This window comes from Catharus ustulatus, chromosome 2 (genome assembly GCF_009819885.2).
Source record: "Catharus ustulatus isolate bCatUst1 chromosome 2, bCatUst1.pri.v2, whole genome shotgun sequence".
Classification (NCBI taxonomy): Eukaryota; Metazoa; Chordata; class Aves; order Passeriformes; family Turdidae; genus Catharus; species Catharus ustulatus.
This window is the reverse complement of record NC_046222.1, coordinates 54,550,359-54,565,768: the sequence shown is the minus strand read 5'-3', so window position 1 is coordinate 54,565,768 and position 15,410 is coordinate 54,550,359. Positions and strand designations below refer to the sequence as shown.

Genomic DNA, 15,410 nt, shown 5'->3' with positions numbered 1-15,410 from the left:
CACTGTCTGATTACCTTTCAGGGACTGACCTGGTTGCTTTCCAGATAAAAAAAAAGAATCTTGTCTGGAACTGACACAAATGATAGCAGAATGCACTACCCTCTGAATGAAAGAAAAGGTAGGAATGTAAACCAGCCATATCTATGCTTAATTTAGAGTTAACTGATTCATTTCTTGTTCCTAATTTTATATCCTTGTGTACCTCATGCCTTCTGTTCAGATTTTGATGAATACATGATATATTTTTTGAAGCTATGCAACTGGAATTGCACATACAAATACTCAAAAAATACAGCTGACTGCAAAGAGGCAGATATAGGCAAGATAAAACAATCCATGCTTCCTACAGAAAGAAATGTCACTGACTCCACAAAAGAGCAAATCTAGCCAGAGGGAAGCAGTCTGTAATGTGCAATACATTTTCAAAGTGTTGTTAGGTAGCAATACCATGACACAGAAGCACAGGAATTTTTTAAAAAAGAAATCAAATATACTTGGAAAAAAAATTTGAAATAATCTCAGCCATAAGAAGTAGACGGTACTATTAAACTTCCACTCTCAAGCCAGTTGAGGAATTTTCCAAGTCTCTATCAAACTGTAAATATGGTAGACACCTGAAAACTTCACCTCACAACAGCTGAGTATTCAATAGCCACAAACATAATGTACGTAAGCTGACCATCTGAGTTTTAAACATTCCCATTCCTCGCTGATCTCAGATACAATTAATTTGTCTGATGGTAAAACTGTACCTGTGCAGCATAGCAGTGTAAACCTCACCAGAGCAGATCTCTGAAAGTATGAATCTGGATAAAGCCACTCCCAGGGTAGGATTCAGCTCACCCTAAATTCAGACATCAACAGTGTAGTTCCCACATAAGACGAGGTTCTAAACCTCCCACTGAGGTTAGTGGAGATCTAATCAATAGAGGCAATACAGTCTAGGAAGCAACTACATTTCAAACAAAGCATTTCTCAAGTGCCTGTCAATTAGAGGTAAGACACAGCTTCCTAAACATACTTACCAGTGCAAGCTGTCATGCTATAAAGTTTGCAAAATATCTACCCAAAACAAGCAGATTTGGTGTTGGATACACAGGAAACCTGCATCACTCTGAGAGGCAGATGGGATGCCCCAGTGAGACTACAATGATGCTAGAAACCTGTGTTAAAGCAACTGACTCCTGCATTCCACTGTGCATAATCAGCAGACATCTAGCTCAGAAGGAGATGTCTTCACTGCAGGCATCAAAAAAAGAAGTTAATTCTATTTTGGCAGCAGGAATCCAGAATCAGCGTAAGTGGATAATAAAATTTATCACTGACAAAGATTTCAAGCTAATTAAGTAACCACCACAGGTAATTTTCATTATATAGGATTTCAAACCTTTCATTTAAATGAACAGAGATCAGCGGGCTTTTGTTAAGTATTTTAAAATAAATTTTAATAAGTTTTGAAGACTACTCTTGGTCTAACATCATACTATATGAGAACTATAAATGTCATCCAGGATCCTAGAGCACCTCTTTCTGTGGCCTTCAACACCTTCACTGCCTATTAGGACACCTATTCTCAGAAAAGGATTGTTACTTCTGGTTTTATTTATTAAGAAGTTGAGGGAAACCCCTATGCATACAGCTCACTTACAAATAAGAATTACCCAATAACTAATGTGTTAGACAAATAACACTCTTGAATATTTGGCTATGTGACAGTACTAAAAACACTCCCCAGTTATTCAATTTCTCAGCATGACATTAATAAATGTCATGTTACACAATAAAAATAATTAATAAATTCTCCTTTATCAGGATTTTCTAAGAGACTTTCAGCCAAATCCGTCCTGCTTTACACAAGTAGATAGCTAAATGTAATGGCATTACAGCCAGGATGTATAGGATTAGAATAATTTGCTCTGGTTAATATACATCTGTAACATGCAGCATTCAACCAGTATCCACTATTGCATTTTGTTGCTGCTGTCATTCAGTACCTCCTGTGCTAAGCACATCACTTTAAGCAAAGTTACATAAATCTGTATTTTATAAGGACAGAGATATTATTGAGCATGAAATACAGCTTCAGAGACCTCTGCAGTGAGAACTAGAAGTTTCCACTCTGTTTTCAAGGTCACTTAACACTACTAATCACTCAAACCACACAAAGCTTTCTTTGGCATATGAAATACATGTAATATTTCCTCTTTATTACAGAAGAAAAATCAATCTTTTTAATGTTTCCTAAAGTATGCCCCCATAAGTATATACTACGTGACTGGAGACCAGAGTTGGAATTTTCTGGGAATACATATAAACATAAATTATCAGCATGGGTTTATGACACACCAAAAAGTACTTCCATAGTCCTTCTGCAGATGACCACTGGTATCAGCTATTGCCATTTATTTACCTCCTTGTCTACAGATCCAAGCAGCTTTCAGACACATACATCACAAACCTTCCTGCAGGAGAAATGCCTGCATTTTCTTCCTAAGGTGTTGCACTCACCCAGTCCTTTAGGAGTAATGCCACTGCTATCAGCAGGATTGACCACCCAGTAGTAGTATTTCAGGGTGTGCATTAACTGCAGCACCGTGCCCACTCTACGTATGGTGTTGTAGATCGTAGCAGTCCCAATGAATTCAGCTGACAGGTAGGTGTACAAAGATAGCTGCACCTGAGGAATGAAACAGTTATCCACATGAATGTAAGCTCTGTATTAGTTACCTTAAATTGTAGAGGTCTTTTTAGAATAGACTTTGGATATGACATAAAAAACATGAAAAACTAATTACAACTCTGGTTAGGGCAGGGGCTGCGCTGGTATCTACAAATGATTTAAGTAATGATAAACATATTGGCTTCTAGCTTTTCTATTCTGACTTTTTATACGAGAAGTATATAGCTTCAGTTTTTAAGAAAATGCCATTTTTCACTTTGGTTCACATATCTCAGGTATGATTACTTAGGAAAAAAAATAATTCATTATTACCAGATATGAATGATAATTTTTATCAAACTGGAATACTTAGTTTGAATTCAAATGAGAGCTAACATTAATGTGCAACAAAACACATTTTGCCTGCAAATAAAAATACAAAATTTTATGCTTAATCTGTAGGAAAAAAATGTAATGCAATCACTGAAAAAGGGACTAGGTTTCATGAAACAGTCTTTTCATAGAATCAGAAAGAACCTTAGGCAATAATTTAACTGCTTTTAGGAAATCATAAAAGACATTGGAGTATATAGTTAATCAGTGTACAGAGTTCATGATCTAAAAATCATTGCTATTGCAAACTAAAAAAAAGAAAAACAAAAGAGAAAAACCAAAAACCTAAGTAGAATGTTATAAAATATATACAGTATTTAATTTTGTTGTAGGAGAGTCAGAGCAGTATTCAAGTGTACCATTACCTTTGCAGGGGTATGTATCCAGATAGCAGGATTAAAAAGGATGTGATCACATAATTGCTTCAGTAGAGGTGCTCCATGAGATAATCCATCCAAATATTTTGCAAATGACAAAAATTGCTCCAGAACTGCTCTGGTTATATGAACTCTAGATGACTGGGGGAAAATAATCAGAAATAAAAAAGATAAAGAAAAAAAATCTTCTTCTTTAATATAATTAGAGCAGAACTATGAAGCAGTATTTTCACCTGGATCATCATTACTAAGTATGTGCAGCCTTGTATGTTTTGATGTCATTGAATATGAATGCAGTTGATATTTTCCAACAATATTAGTGATCCTTCTAATAGCTAAATTTAACAGGCTAAAATATTCATCAATAACTTTATTTTTTGTTTTTGTTTAGCTGGGTTTGTTTTCATTTTATTAAAATCCAGTCAGGATCCTACATTTTATAGCACAATTCTTGAGAACTTAATCTGAAGTCTTTATTTCTTCTTAAATTAAAGAAGTGCCTTCCTGAAATTATGGGTGTCAGTGTGTGAACACACATTATTGGGAGACTTCCTTTTGTTTCTTAAACTCAAGTAGGCATTTGAAGGACTTGGGTTCATGGTTTCCTCAAATTTCAGGACTCTTTCAGTTTCATAGCATATGTTATAAAATTACTGTTGAAACCTATGCAACAAAATGGTATGAGGACTTGGGCAAACTTCTTTGTATACTAAATTAACAGATAAATAAATAGCAAAAAATTCTAAACATCCTTCTCCTTGCCTTTTCCACAATATGTCAAGCACTAGAACAGGCTGCCCAGGAAAGTGGCGGAGTCACTATCCCTGATGTACTTAAAAGATACATAGATGTGGCACGGAGGGACATGGTTTAGTGGTAGACTTGGCAGCGCTGGGTAAACAGCTGGACTCGATCTTAAAGGTCTTCTCTAACCTAAATGATTCTGTGATACAACTTTTGAATTATTTTTGATGCTGTAAGTACAGTCTGGGAATATGGAGATTTATTATTTTTAGAACTGCAGTCTACTTGTCAGTAATACAAGTTCAGCCTGGATATTGAATTTCCTTTGGCTTTTACATCCAAATGTACAATAAATAATTTGCAACTAATAAGAAAAAAAAAAAGCTGTTTGGAAGTTCAAGCTTTTGCTTGAACAAAAAAAATGCTGTCTTCTCTGAAGTATTTGATTACATGCAAATGAATAACAGATACCACAGATAATTTACAAATAATATAATTGAGACTAGGAAACAAAAGGATTTTTTCCCACCATGTGTGCCAACAGAATATAAGCATATATTGAAAAAAATAAGATACATCCTTTCAAAAAACTGCAGCTATGTGAATCTAATGTAAAAAACACCCAGAAAACAACACATGTTTTAAGAATTATGCTGTGATCAATAGAAATTCTTTAAATATTCACATGCCTAAGTCTAATGAACATAGCAAGTGTTAATTAGAAGGGCATGCAAACTTTTTTTTAGAAAGAATTTGTGCACAACATTTTAAATTGATGTATTCCATGTGTATAAACCACTGCGCTCTATTCAGGAGAAACCCTGCCATGAGGGCTCACCGTCTGCCTGTGTATACCTTACCAAACCAAAGTTAACAGCTTTGTCAATTCATTCTGGTTATGGCACAAGAAAACCTACCCTTGGAAAAAAATACCACCTTAGGCAAGTTCTTTGAAATTCTTAATCCCACTTGCTTAGTAGTGAAAACAGCAGCATAGAAAATCTGCTTTTTGCTTTTGAGTTACAGTATTTCCATAGTGCAAAGGACAAAGATAACAGAATGAGAGAAACTACTTCTCATTCTTCTTCAAATTTTAGAACATTCTTGAAAGATGATACTAGGATTTTTCTCTTCTGCTTAAAAATTATTACGCTGACCTCATGGTAAAAAAAGCCCAGTAGTAGACATTTAAAAATGTCAGAACCAAGAGCTTCAATTGTAGGACCATCACTATCTTAGTATAGCTACAATTATTTAGATTATTAAACCCTAATAATGGGGTGTCAAGACACAGGGAGGCACGTGATGTTCCTCAGACAACTGAACCTCATTTTTGTGATAACTGCCCATCATGCCTGAAAATGAGCAAGTACAGGGAATGCCCCTTGCAATTATTTCTTCCAGAAATTAAATTTTGTTACAGTTTTTCACCTTCAAAACACAGGATAATTATTTCAACAATTTCAGAACTGAGTCACAGAAGATTAATTTAACTTTGATTAACCTACGGACACAAAAAATGACAGCAATGACATCTCTGCTATGGTGAGACAAACTAGAAACAAGAGAACTTTGCAAAGCAATTTGGGGGGACTGAAAGTGCAGAAATGAATAAACTTTAAAGTGAGTCACAAACAGATCTAAAGTAACAACATAAATAAGAGAATAGAATGAGCTCAAGAAAATTGATTATTTGAATACTGGTATATAAGAGAATGAGGAAGATGAAAAGAGTCCTGTAGAAAACTTACAAAACATTTTTAATTTACAGTATGTATATCACATATATATTTTATTCCACCAGACATTTGAGCCAAGTGATTGAAAGTACCACAATGTCAGTAGAAATAATAAGAACAAAGATAAAATCCTCCAAACGTACCTTTTCAAGGAGGTAGCCAATGACTAGAAAGCCTTTTCCACCAAGCATTTGCTCTTGCATGGCTACTGAACTCTTAAGAAGCTCAACCAAGAAAGCCAATAGGGTAGCACTGCAGGTAAAGAACAAGATTTTTTCAGATTAGAAATGTTACTTTCTCAATAATCATTAGCTATTAAGTGAGCAGAAATGGGCTTAAGGTGGTGAACAATTCCTTAGAAGAATACAAATTGTATTTTTCCTTTTGCAAAATTTCTCCAGTGATTTTTCGCATATTACAATGGTAGGAGTGGGAATTCATATTCAAACAAGCACTGTCACTTCTCCAGGTTTGACCATGACTTATCCCATGTTTTAAATATGCAGTCCTGGAAGCTGCAGCTCTAGCCAAAGTTTTGGTAGCTAAAAGAGGCAGAAGATGCTGAGTGGAATCACAGTGCTAAAATGACGTAGGCAAGAGATGTGTCAAACATCTCACTAGCCAGACTATGCTAAACAGTAAAATTTGCAGCCACTAGGTATGTCCTCATTCCACACCTGCAGTCCCTAGAGTCACTGCTACACAGAAATGAGGCATAAAATGTTTGGACATAAACACAGGCAATGATGGTCACCATAAACCACAGTGGAACGACAGCAGGGTGCAGAGTCTCCTTCAAACTTTCTAGAGACCAAACATGATAACAGTATCTGCCTGACCAAATAAAGATTGAGGATTACTTTTCATTGCATTAGAAAAGCACAGAGAGACTCCAGAGGCTACAAGGAAATCACCCAACAGCCCATCCCAGCAGTGTCTTTAAGTGAAATGCTCAGAAAGCACAGCGAGGGAAAGTTTTCAGAAAAGGTTACAGTATAGTAACATAAGAGATATGAAAGACTTCAGGGGATGGAATTGGCAAGAAAGTGAAACTGTATTATGAAAACCAGCAGTGGAAACATATGACAGATCAATCCACCACAGGGAAAGTAAATCACAATTGACTCTTGGGTGATGAGAGTAAAACAAAAATACATTCATCTGTTGCTGAAAAACCCAGAGGAAAAGGAGAAAAAAAATTGTGACAAAAAGGAAGTATTAAAATTACTTTTTAAATATCTCAAAAAGGTAGATGACAGAATGTACTGTAGTGCATATACAATGCATACATAAGATAATAATTTTCTAAAAATTAAATAGATGCAACAGTTCCTAGATGTACAGACAAGTGTCTGCAACCACAAAAGTTCTCACGTAGGTATTAGGCACAGGCAAGAGTGAAAACTGTGGGTTTTGAAGCTATGAAAAACAGACTTAAAGAAAATGTCCAACCTGCATTTTACATTTCAACTTTACTTACGGTATCTAGTAATCTAAAGGTTCACTTGCTCTTTAAATAGAATCTCTTACTTTGAAATTAATGTTGAGACTGTTTAATTCACACTATCACCAAAAAAAAAAAAAATCAAAATGCTAAGGAAAACAAGATTTATTCTTTTGTTGAGTAAGACTGCCATGCAAAAGAATGTACATGCTGAGAACGTGAAATACTGCCTTGTCTTTCTTCATTGTTGAATGGTCATAATAATCCATCTAAAATCACATACAAAATGCTTCACAGAGTGTCAGCAATAAAAGAACACAGATAATATCCATTTACAGTACTCCAAAGCTTTTATCAAAACAGCCTGTCAAGCTGTCACATCAACTTCAAACCAGATTATATGCATCAATTTTTTTCTTAACACAACCAAAAATTTCTACTGTATTTGTCATCTAAAATAAGAATCTAATCATTTTTACTACATGAAAATCCATAAGCAGTTCACATAAAGTGTTGAAGATTTAAATTAAAAAAAATAAATAGGTGAAAGAAAATTCCATTTTCTTTCCATCTTTATACCATCTTCTATGAGTAACCTCATGACTTAGGACAACAAGCCATTATACATAAAGTCAAGAAACAGCATACATCTTCACAGAATTGGAATTTAAATTACAATAGAAAATAATATTATATTGAAACGTGTAAAAAAAAATCTTAAAATGGATTGTAAAGATTTTTTACCATGAACAAGTTCATTTTCTATTCACAGAAAAACTTTGCCAAAAGCCTTTAAATTTGTATCACACTTTACTTGCCCATTCTATGAATTTAAATGTCAACTTTTCGGCTACAGTTATTCTTATCTCAATACAATCTCTATACAAGTGTTAGAAATTCTGATAGACTGAGTGCAAGTTGCAAGACACACTGACACCACAACAATAAAGATTTTTCCCTCTTTGCCTTTATTTAAGCACACATAAACCACAAGTCAACTCAGAAATCGTGACCAGTTTATATGTAACCATGCCACAGACACAGACAAGCTATTTTCGATGTAAGAAATACTGACTCAAAAAAAGTGTAGTAATTCAGACGCAGCCATGTGCCCAAATATCACTTATTAGATATTGATCATCTTTATGTGGGTATTGGCTGAACTAATTAATCCTGCCTGCCCACATTACGTCTGCACAGAGCTACCTTATCTGTTACTGCAGAGTGATGCCGGTGTTTCTAGTTTCAGGAAAATGTATTAATTTAGCCACTGACTTTGTGAATGAGCTATGCTTTTACTTAATTCCAAAATGGCTTTTAACATCTATTGATCCAGACACATAAAGATACCTCAATCCAGCTCTGCATAGTCAGCTCAGGTCTGCAGGCAGTAACTCTAACTTCTAATACTTCTGTATTATCCAAGATTGCCACCATAAATAATAGAGTTGACTGCAGTATATAGTAATTCAAATCTTGGGATAGCACACATGAATGCACCATTACACCTTCAAGCACATTAAAAAAAATCCAAGTACCACAAAATGCAGCAGTTAAAGGGAACCATCTGGCAGGCACATAGAGGCACAATGAAGTTTGAGATGAATACTGTATAAGACCACAGTATTCATAAAAATTAACATAATAATTGAATTTAAGTAGCGGTTTGCTCATATTATTATGCAGGAAATTAAGTAAGTAAAAGATCTGTAATATTTTAACTCATAGAAGAACTATAAAATCAAAACGGTAGTTTTTAAAATTCTCACTGCATGTACAATACTGAAGGTATTACTACCTGACAATGATCAGAGGCAGTCAGAAAACAGACTACATGCTGTCTGTGGGGTTGAGGGGTTTTTGCTTTTCTTTTGCAGGGGGTGGGGGGAGGAACTGCATGGTATTTATAGCTTGGCTTTTGTTTTGTAGACTTTTAGGTGAAACTTCCTTTTTGGAGGAGGAGGGAGGAATGAAAGTGCACTAACAGCTGTTGCACACAACACTGGTTTCACATGCAATGTTCTTCGCCTTACATACTTTATACCAGCGAGTATCTGATCTACTTGAATTCTCAGATAAACTTTCATAGCCTCTTCAAAACTTCTCTTTCCCCACACTGTCAGACTGATCTCAAGGAAATGTGTATCTAGATTTAAAAATCTATACTGAAGTAATGTAATTTCCCCTCAATATTGCATTCTAAGAATTTAATCTTTCTAATTTGAAGGACTGTATCCAGAACTTTTAACAATTTCTAGAGATACTCAGTTTATTTATTCACCTTGGCAGCTGAACACAAAATAAAACTGAAGATTTGAAATATGAAAACATTTATCAGCAAAAACAGGTTGCCAAAATCATTCTTTTAGAAAGGTTGTTGTTGAGAGGGAAAATAATATTGATGAGAAGACTGTCGTCTAAGCTGAACAATTTTTCAAACAGAATTTAACAAACTTACCAGCAACTAACATGCACCAGATTGTTGCACAGTAATTGACATTACATATTAAACTTGCAATATTCTGTGCACTGCTGCACAAAAGTTCTCTGCATTCTTTCCTACTTTCAGCACCTCAGCCCATTCATACATATCTTCTATATCATGCCCTTCCTAAAACAGACCAGTTTGTCTGCCAAGTGGAGCCAAGACACAGGTAGAGAATGAAACTATGTATGTCAACCAACACTAAATCAGAGAGTTATAATTACTGAAAATATAACTAATTTTAAAAAATCCAGTAGTTTTCCATTATTAAAAAGCTGGAGAAATAAAAAAGGTGATAGACCAAAGCAGGATGATGCAGTACCTCCAATAGTTATGATACTGTTTAGAAGTACCTCAGAAGCCAGGAATTTGCACCCTTCGGATAAAAGTGAAATTTGCCTTGGCTTTTTGTTTTGTTTTGTTGTTGTTGCAGTTCTTTTCTTGCATTTTATTTTAAACCACTGCGCAGATCAGTTTCTCTAGACTCCTCATTCCCATGATAATTTTCTCTGTCAGATTTGCCTTAATGTAAGTTTCATCTTGGATCATGTACTACAAAGTTATCTGGATTGGGTTTTACAAAAAGCATCTTTAGGTAAGGTAGCCATGTTGCTTTGGAGATATAAGTATGATTATTAATTTACAGACCATTTCACTTAAAGAGTCTACATAAAAAAGAATGATGCAGGTATTTGTTTTGTCTTTGGAAAAGAATCCTTTCTAAAGATAAAAATCCTTTATTTGTATTTTCAGATTCTCCAAAGTATACAAAAAAATTGTATGAATAACTTCATCACAGGTAGTTAGTATGGTAACTATTGAAAATTAATCTCAGCATAAACAGATAAAGTATTAAGGAAAATCATACACCAACCATTAATGTTTCCATGAGCTACAGCTATGGCAGCTCTCTAAAGTGCATCCTTAGCTTCTGGTTTAAATGTTTCTTTCTTTCTGTAAGCTTGTTGAAGAGAAAGGGAAAGTGATTTCTTTCTCATACCTTTCAAATTTTTTCTCATAACATGTGATGAAGCCAATAAGACTATTAATCATGCTTCATTCAAAAACACGAGTCAGGTGTTGTGTGAGAGAGCTAGAGAAGCAATTACCCCTGCTTACAGGCAAAACATTTTGGGACACAGACTCCAGTAATAAATTAGCCACCCTTAATAGTCCCTGGATCTCCTGGAGCATGCAGAAGTACAGCAGTTCGAGTTTACAACAGATTTCTACTACATGATGCAGTGGGTGTATTTTCATTATAAACTCGTGTCCAGGCAGACCGATTTGGCAAGTCACTTTCTGGCTGTCACAGTTGGAGAAAATTCAAGTACAGCTGATTTCATCTGGGCACAGTTAGGTCACACTAGTGATATAAAATTTTAGGAGCAATATCCAGCATTCTTCCCTTCAAAACTCTCTCATTCTTCATTCTCCCTCAAAAGAGAGGGAGAGAGAGGGTTACCAGCACTCGACAATGCAAATTCTGAATTTTACACTGGAGGCAGCAATGGACTGGGGCCTTGGGTCTCCATGATAGGCACAAAGGCAAATGCAACAACCTCAGGAAGGATTACTTCCAGACCTACTCTCAAGTTTAAATACCTGTGCCAGCTATGACAAGAAAATTATTGAAAAACAGGATGGGAGCACAGGTTAGGAAGGTAGGATACATTTATCTTATTTGCTGCCATAACCTTTAAAACAAATTCAATTAAACTAAAGATATTAATAAAAATTATTGGAAACTCACAGATTTTTCATATTAGGCTAATAAATAAAACCAATATATCAAACTAATTCCTGTCAAGCTGGATTGTTTCATATCTGAGGAAAATGATAGGAAACCTGTCTATTTCTTATCAAACTATAAATCTTAAAAAGCAGATGCTCAGTTATACCTGTCTTACTTATATAGATAATTTCAATAATTCTTTTTTGATTTTCAGATGATGAGGTTTTGGGTTCTGTTAATAAAGCCCTTCTAATATTAAAAAAAATAAATTAAAAAACCAAATACAGTAATTTCACGAATACAAGCCGCACCAATTTGACTAAGATTTTGCTCCTAAACCGGAAATGCGGCTAATAATCAGGAGCGGCTAATACAACCTCAGAAGTGCCTGCCAGAGTGCTGAGCCGAGCAGCTGCAAAGTCGGCATTTTGCGATTGTTACAAATCGCTACTCTGTTGCACCGCGGGTGGAGCCTGGCTCCCTGTAGGCAGCACGGGGGGCGGGGAGAGAGGCGGGAGAGCTCTCTTTCCTCCTCTGCCACAGCCCAGGGGAGAGACGGGGGGGGCCCGGCGCCGCCATTGCTGCGGCCTGGGGAGGAGAGGGGGGACCCGGGCCGCCCTTACCGCGGCCCGGGGAGGGGGCGGGGGACCCGGGCCGCCCCTACCGCGGCCCGGGGAGGGGGGGGGAAGCCCGCGCCGCCATTGCTGCGGCCCGGGGAGGGGGGGGGAAGCCCGCGCCGCCATTGCTGCGGCCCGGGGAGCCGACGGGAGCCCCGCGCTGCCATTGCTGCGGCCCAGGGAGGATGGGGGAAGCGCGCGCCGCCATTGCTGTGGCCCGGGGAGGGGGGGGAAGCCTGCGCCGCCATTGCTGCGGCTCGGGGAGCCGACAGGAGCCCCGCGCAAGCCATTGCTGTGGCCCGGGGAGCCGACGGGAGCCCCGCGCAGCCATTGCCGCGGCTCGGGGAGTCGACGGGGTGCTTTGTCCCCGCCGCCGCCGCCGCGGCAGGAGCGGGGAAACTCCGTCCCCGCCCGCCGCCGCTGCCGTAGGAGCGGGGGAAGCTCCGTCCCTGCCTGCCACCGCGGGGCAGCGCCGACCCGGGGTGACCGAGCCCAGGGGCAGCGGCGGCCGGCCCCGAGCGGCAGCACCGGGCTGGGCCACCTGGCCCCGTCAGCGGCCCCTAGCGGGCCGAGCCTGCACAGCCTTAGCTCAGCCAGTAAACCCCGCCCTCCCGCGGTTCTGTTACTGATTGCACGCGGGTCCTCGCTGCGAACGACAGAGCGGCTTATATTCGTGTGCGGCTTATCTATGGACAAAAACCAAAATGTTTGCCAACACCCAGTGATGCGGCTTATATTCAGTGCGGCTTGTATTCATGAATTTACTGTAATTGAGAACCCTGAGCTTATTAAACAGATTTTGATATTTGCAGGAGAGAAAGAGTGAAAAAGATTCAGAAAACCAGTAGAACTGGGACAAACCTCTGTTGCTGTTGTAGATATACTTCTATAGGTAAGAGGGGTATAACTGAGCACCAGATACATAAAGAGACAATAATCTAATAAAAAGGGGGAACAAGGAAAGGACTCATTAAGTGCATCACTTCCCTTATTCCAGTCCTCAAACGAACCTTTTCATGTTTAGCACTCTTTCCCCATTACCTTCTTTCTTTGAGCCAAAAAATACTTTATTCTTTTATTTGCCTGTTTCCTTGTTCACTTCCAGCATTATTTTTCTTGATACCCATATCCCATTAAATAAAATATGAGAAAACAATGTACATACACAAAAACCGTATTAATTCAACATATAAATTACATCTCATCAAGCAGTCACTTATTTTTTTTTCAATATGTTCTTGAGTTAGGATCACATCCTCTTGTATTATGCATTTGTACAATCATATAGTACAATGAATTACAGATCTCTTTTTAGAATATAATCTAATTATAGAAGAAATGCATTGACTTATTCAAGAACATTTTTTTCTACTTACAGTTCAACTAACTCAAGAACTGTTCTGTATATTTTCAATTAACCATTATGAATGTTCTCACTCACTGGGTAGACCCCACACTTGGGAAGAATTAGTCTTTATCCCAACTTCTAAAACTTGCATTACATTAGCTCTTCATTTTTAAACAGATCTAGTTATTGCTTTGTCATCTATTACAGATTCAGCTCATTAATTAATTTTTTACATACATACATTTTATTCCTATGTGAGATACATACACACATAACCTTCCTTAAACTAGAATAAAACATTTTTGTCTTCTACTTTGACAGTAAATAAAAACATAAAGGGATTTTTTACAAACTTATTTCAAACCAAGCATTTATTTTTCTATTTCTCTTAATTTACAATGCTTCATTGCAAAGTACATCCTGCAGAAGAGATTTAAAGAAAATAAATATTTCACATTAGTCAATATGCAACCAGATTTTCTGTCTTCCAAATTTGTTGCCAATTTTAGTATTAGTTAATTGTTTTTGCAGTTAACTATTTTTTAACTGAACTATCTAATGCAATAAGAAATATCCAGAATAATTAATAGAAGAATGTCATAGGCAGGAAAATAAGCCATGTGCTCTGCATTGTGCACCTACTTTGTCACCTAATTCAAATAGAAAAGCCAGTTTATCTTGCCCCTTGGCCTACAAATAATCCCCCACGGAAACACCATACCAGCCATTCAGCATGACCTTTTCAGATTTGTTACCTCCAAAGATTTAGGCAACACATTTTTCTGGAGAAGTTTAGGTAACCTGTTTTGCCTCTAGGACAGGAGCCTTCTGTGACAAGCACATGGCAAGAGAACTTTTCAAAAATAACCATAGTTCAGCTAGTTTTGAGAAAGGAGGCACCATGCCTGGAGACACTTAAAAGACAATGCAGATGTGGTATTGAGAGACGTGGTTTAGTGGTGGATTTTGCAGTCCTAAATTAATGGTTGGACTCCATGACCGTAGAGGCCTTTTCCTACAGGATTCTATGATTATAAGTCAGCATAGGTATTAACAGACTCCTAGGTTATCCTTTTCAGGCTTCCAGTGGAAGCATTAACATCTGCGAAGGCTTTTCAACTTAGAGATGTTTTCTACAGTATCAGAGGAGAAACTTCATGGGTCTCAGCGTAAAATTCTCTTGGCATGTCCCCAGTCACTAATGCAATTGTAATATGGTCATAAAATGCCTGATCATAGCTCTGTGACTTTCTGTATTAATTAATTTTTGAATGTTATGAAATATGAATTCAAATGACACAGACTTGGAGAAGCTAAACAATACTGCATTCTCAAGTAAAAGCATATTGATTTCTTTCAGAAGTTGGATGAACTGTCATAAAACTACCCTTGAAGACTAGAGTGATTTGAATTCATTAATTGATCATATATCATATCAGTAAACTAGTAAAAAAAAATTCTTTAAAAGAAACAAGGGCAAAACGTAAAAAAAAATCAGAGAACATTACCACAAAAAGAGAGAAAAGATTTTGTAAGGTTAATTTAGTTTCAATCTTGGTTAAAAGAGGCTTACCAAACTGTTGTTTCCACCTGACTGTCATGCAGCTGTCGATTGTCTAACTGGGCAAAGAGAGGAAAAAGAACCTGGATGCCTCCAATGGAATGAATTGCGCTATGAATGGAGTGGGTTACAATAGCTTTCACATCCTAAAGACACAAAATAAAGGAAAAACTACAATTAATCTCAATTTTAAAGGACAGTTAGAATATAATTTAAGAGCACTTTAACACTAAATTGAGTGCACTTTCAAAAATATTATTTCAATACTTATACTTCAATTATAATCACTATATTTAAAGGCAAAGATT

General features: G+C 37.1%; 1 protein-coding gene across 14 annotated transcripts in view; it reads right to left on the bottom strand.

The window, feature by feature from the left end:
• The window catches only part of NBEA (neurobeachin), a 471,232-nt gene that overhangs the window by 337,885 nt on the left and 117,937 nt on the right, over positions 1-15,410 (bottom strand). For all 14 annotated transcript variants that reach the window (XM_033085485.1, XM_033085506.1, XM_033085530.1 and 11 more), the window contains exons 10-13: positions 15,115-15,248; positions 6,056-6,164; positions 3,418-3,570; positions 2,509-2,677 (exon numbers count right to left, since the gene is read on the bottom strand). In XM_033085485.1, the coding sequence (XP_032941376.1) occupies positions 2,509-2,677; positions 3,418-3,570; positions 6,056-6,164; positions 15,115-15,248 (565 nt within the window). The remainder of the gene's footprint in view (positions 1-2,508; positions 2,678-3,417; positions 3,571-6,055; positions 6,165-15,114; positions 15,249-15,410) is intronic.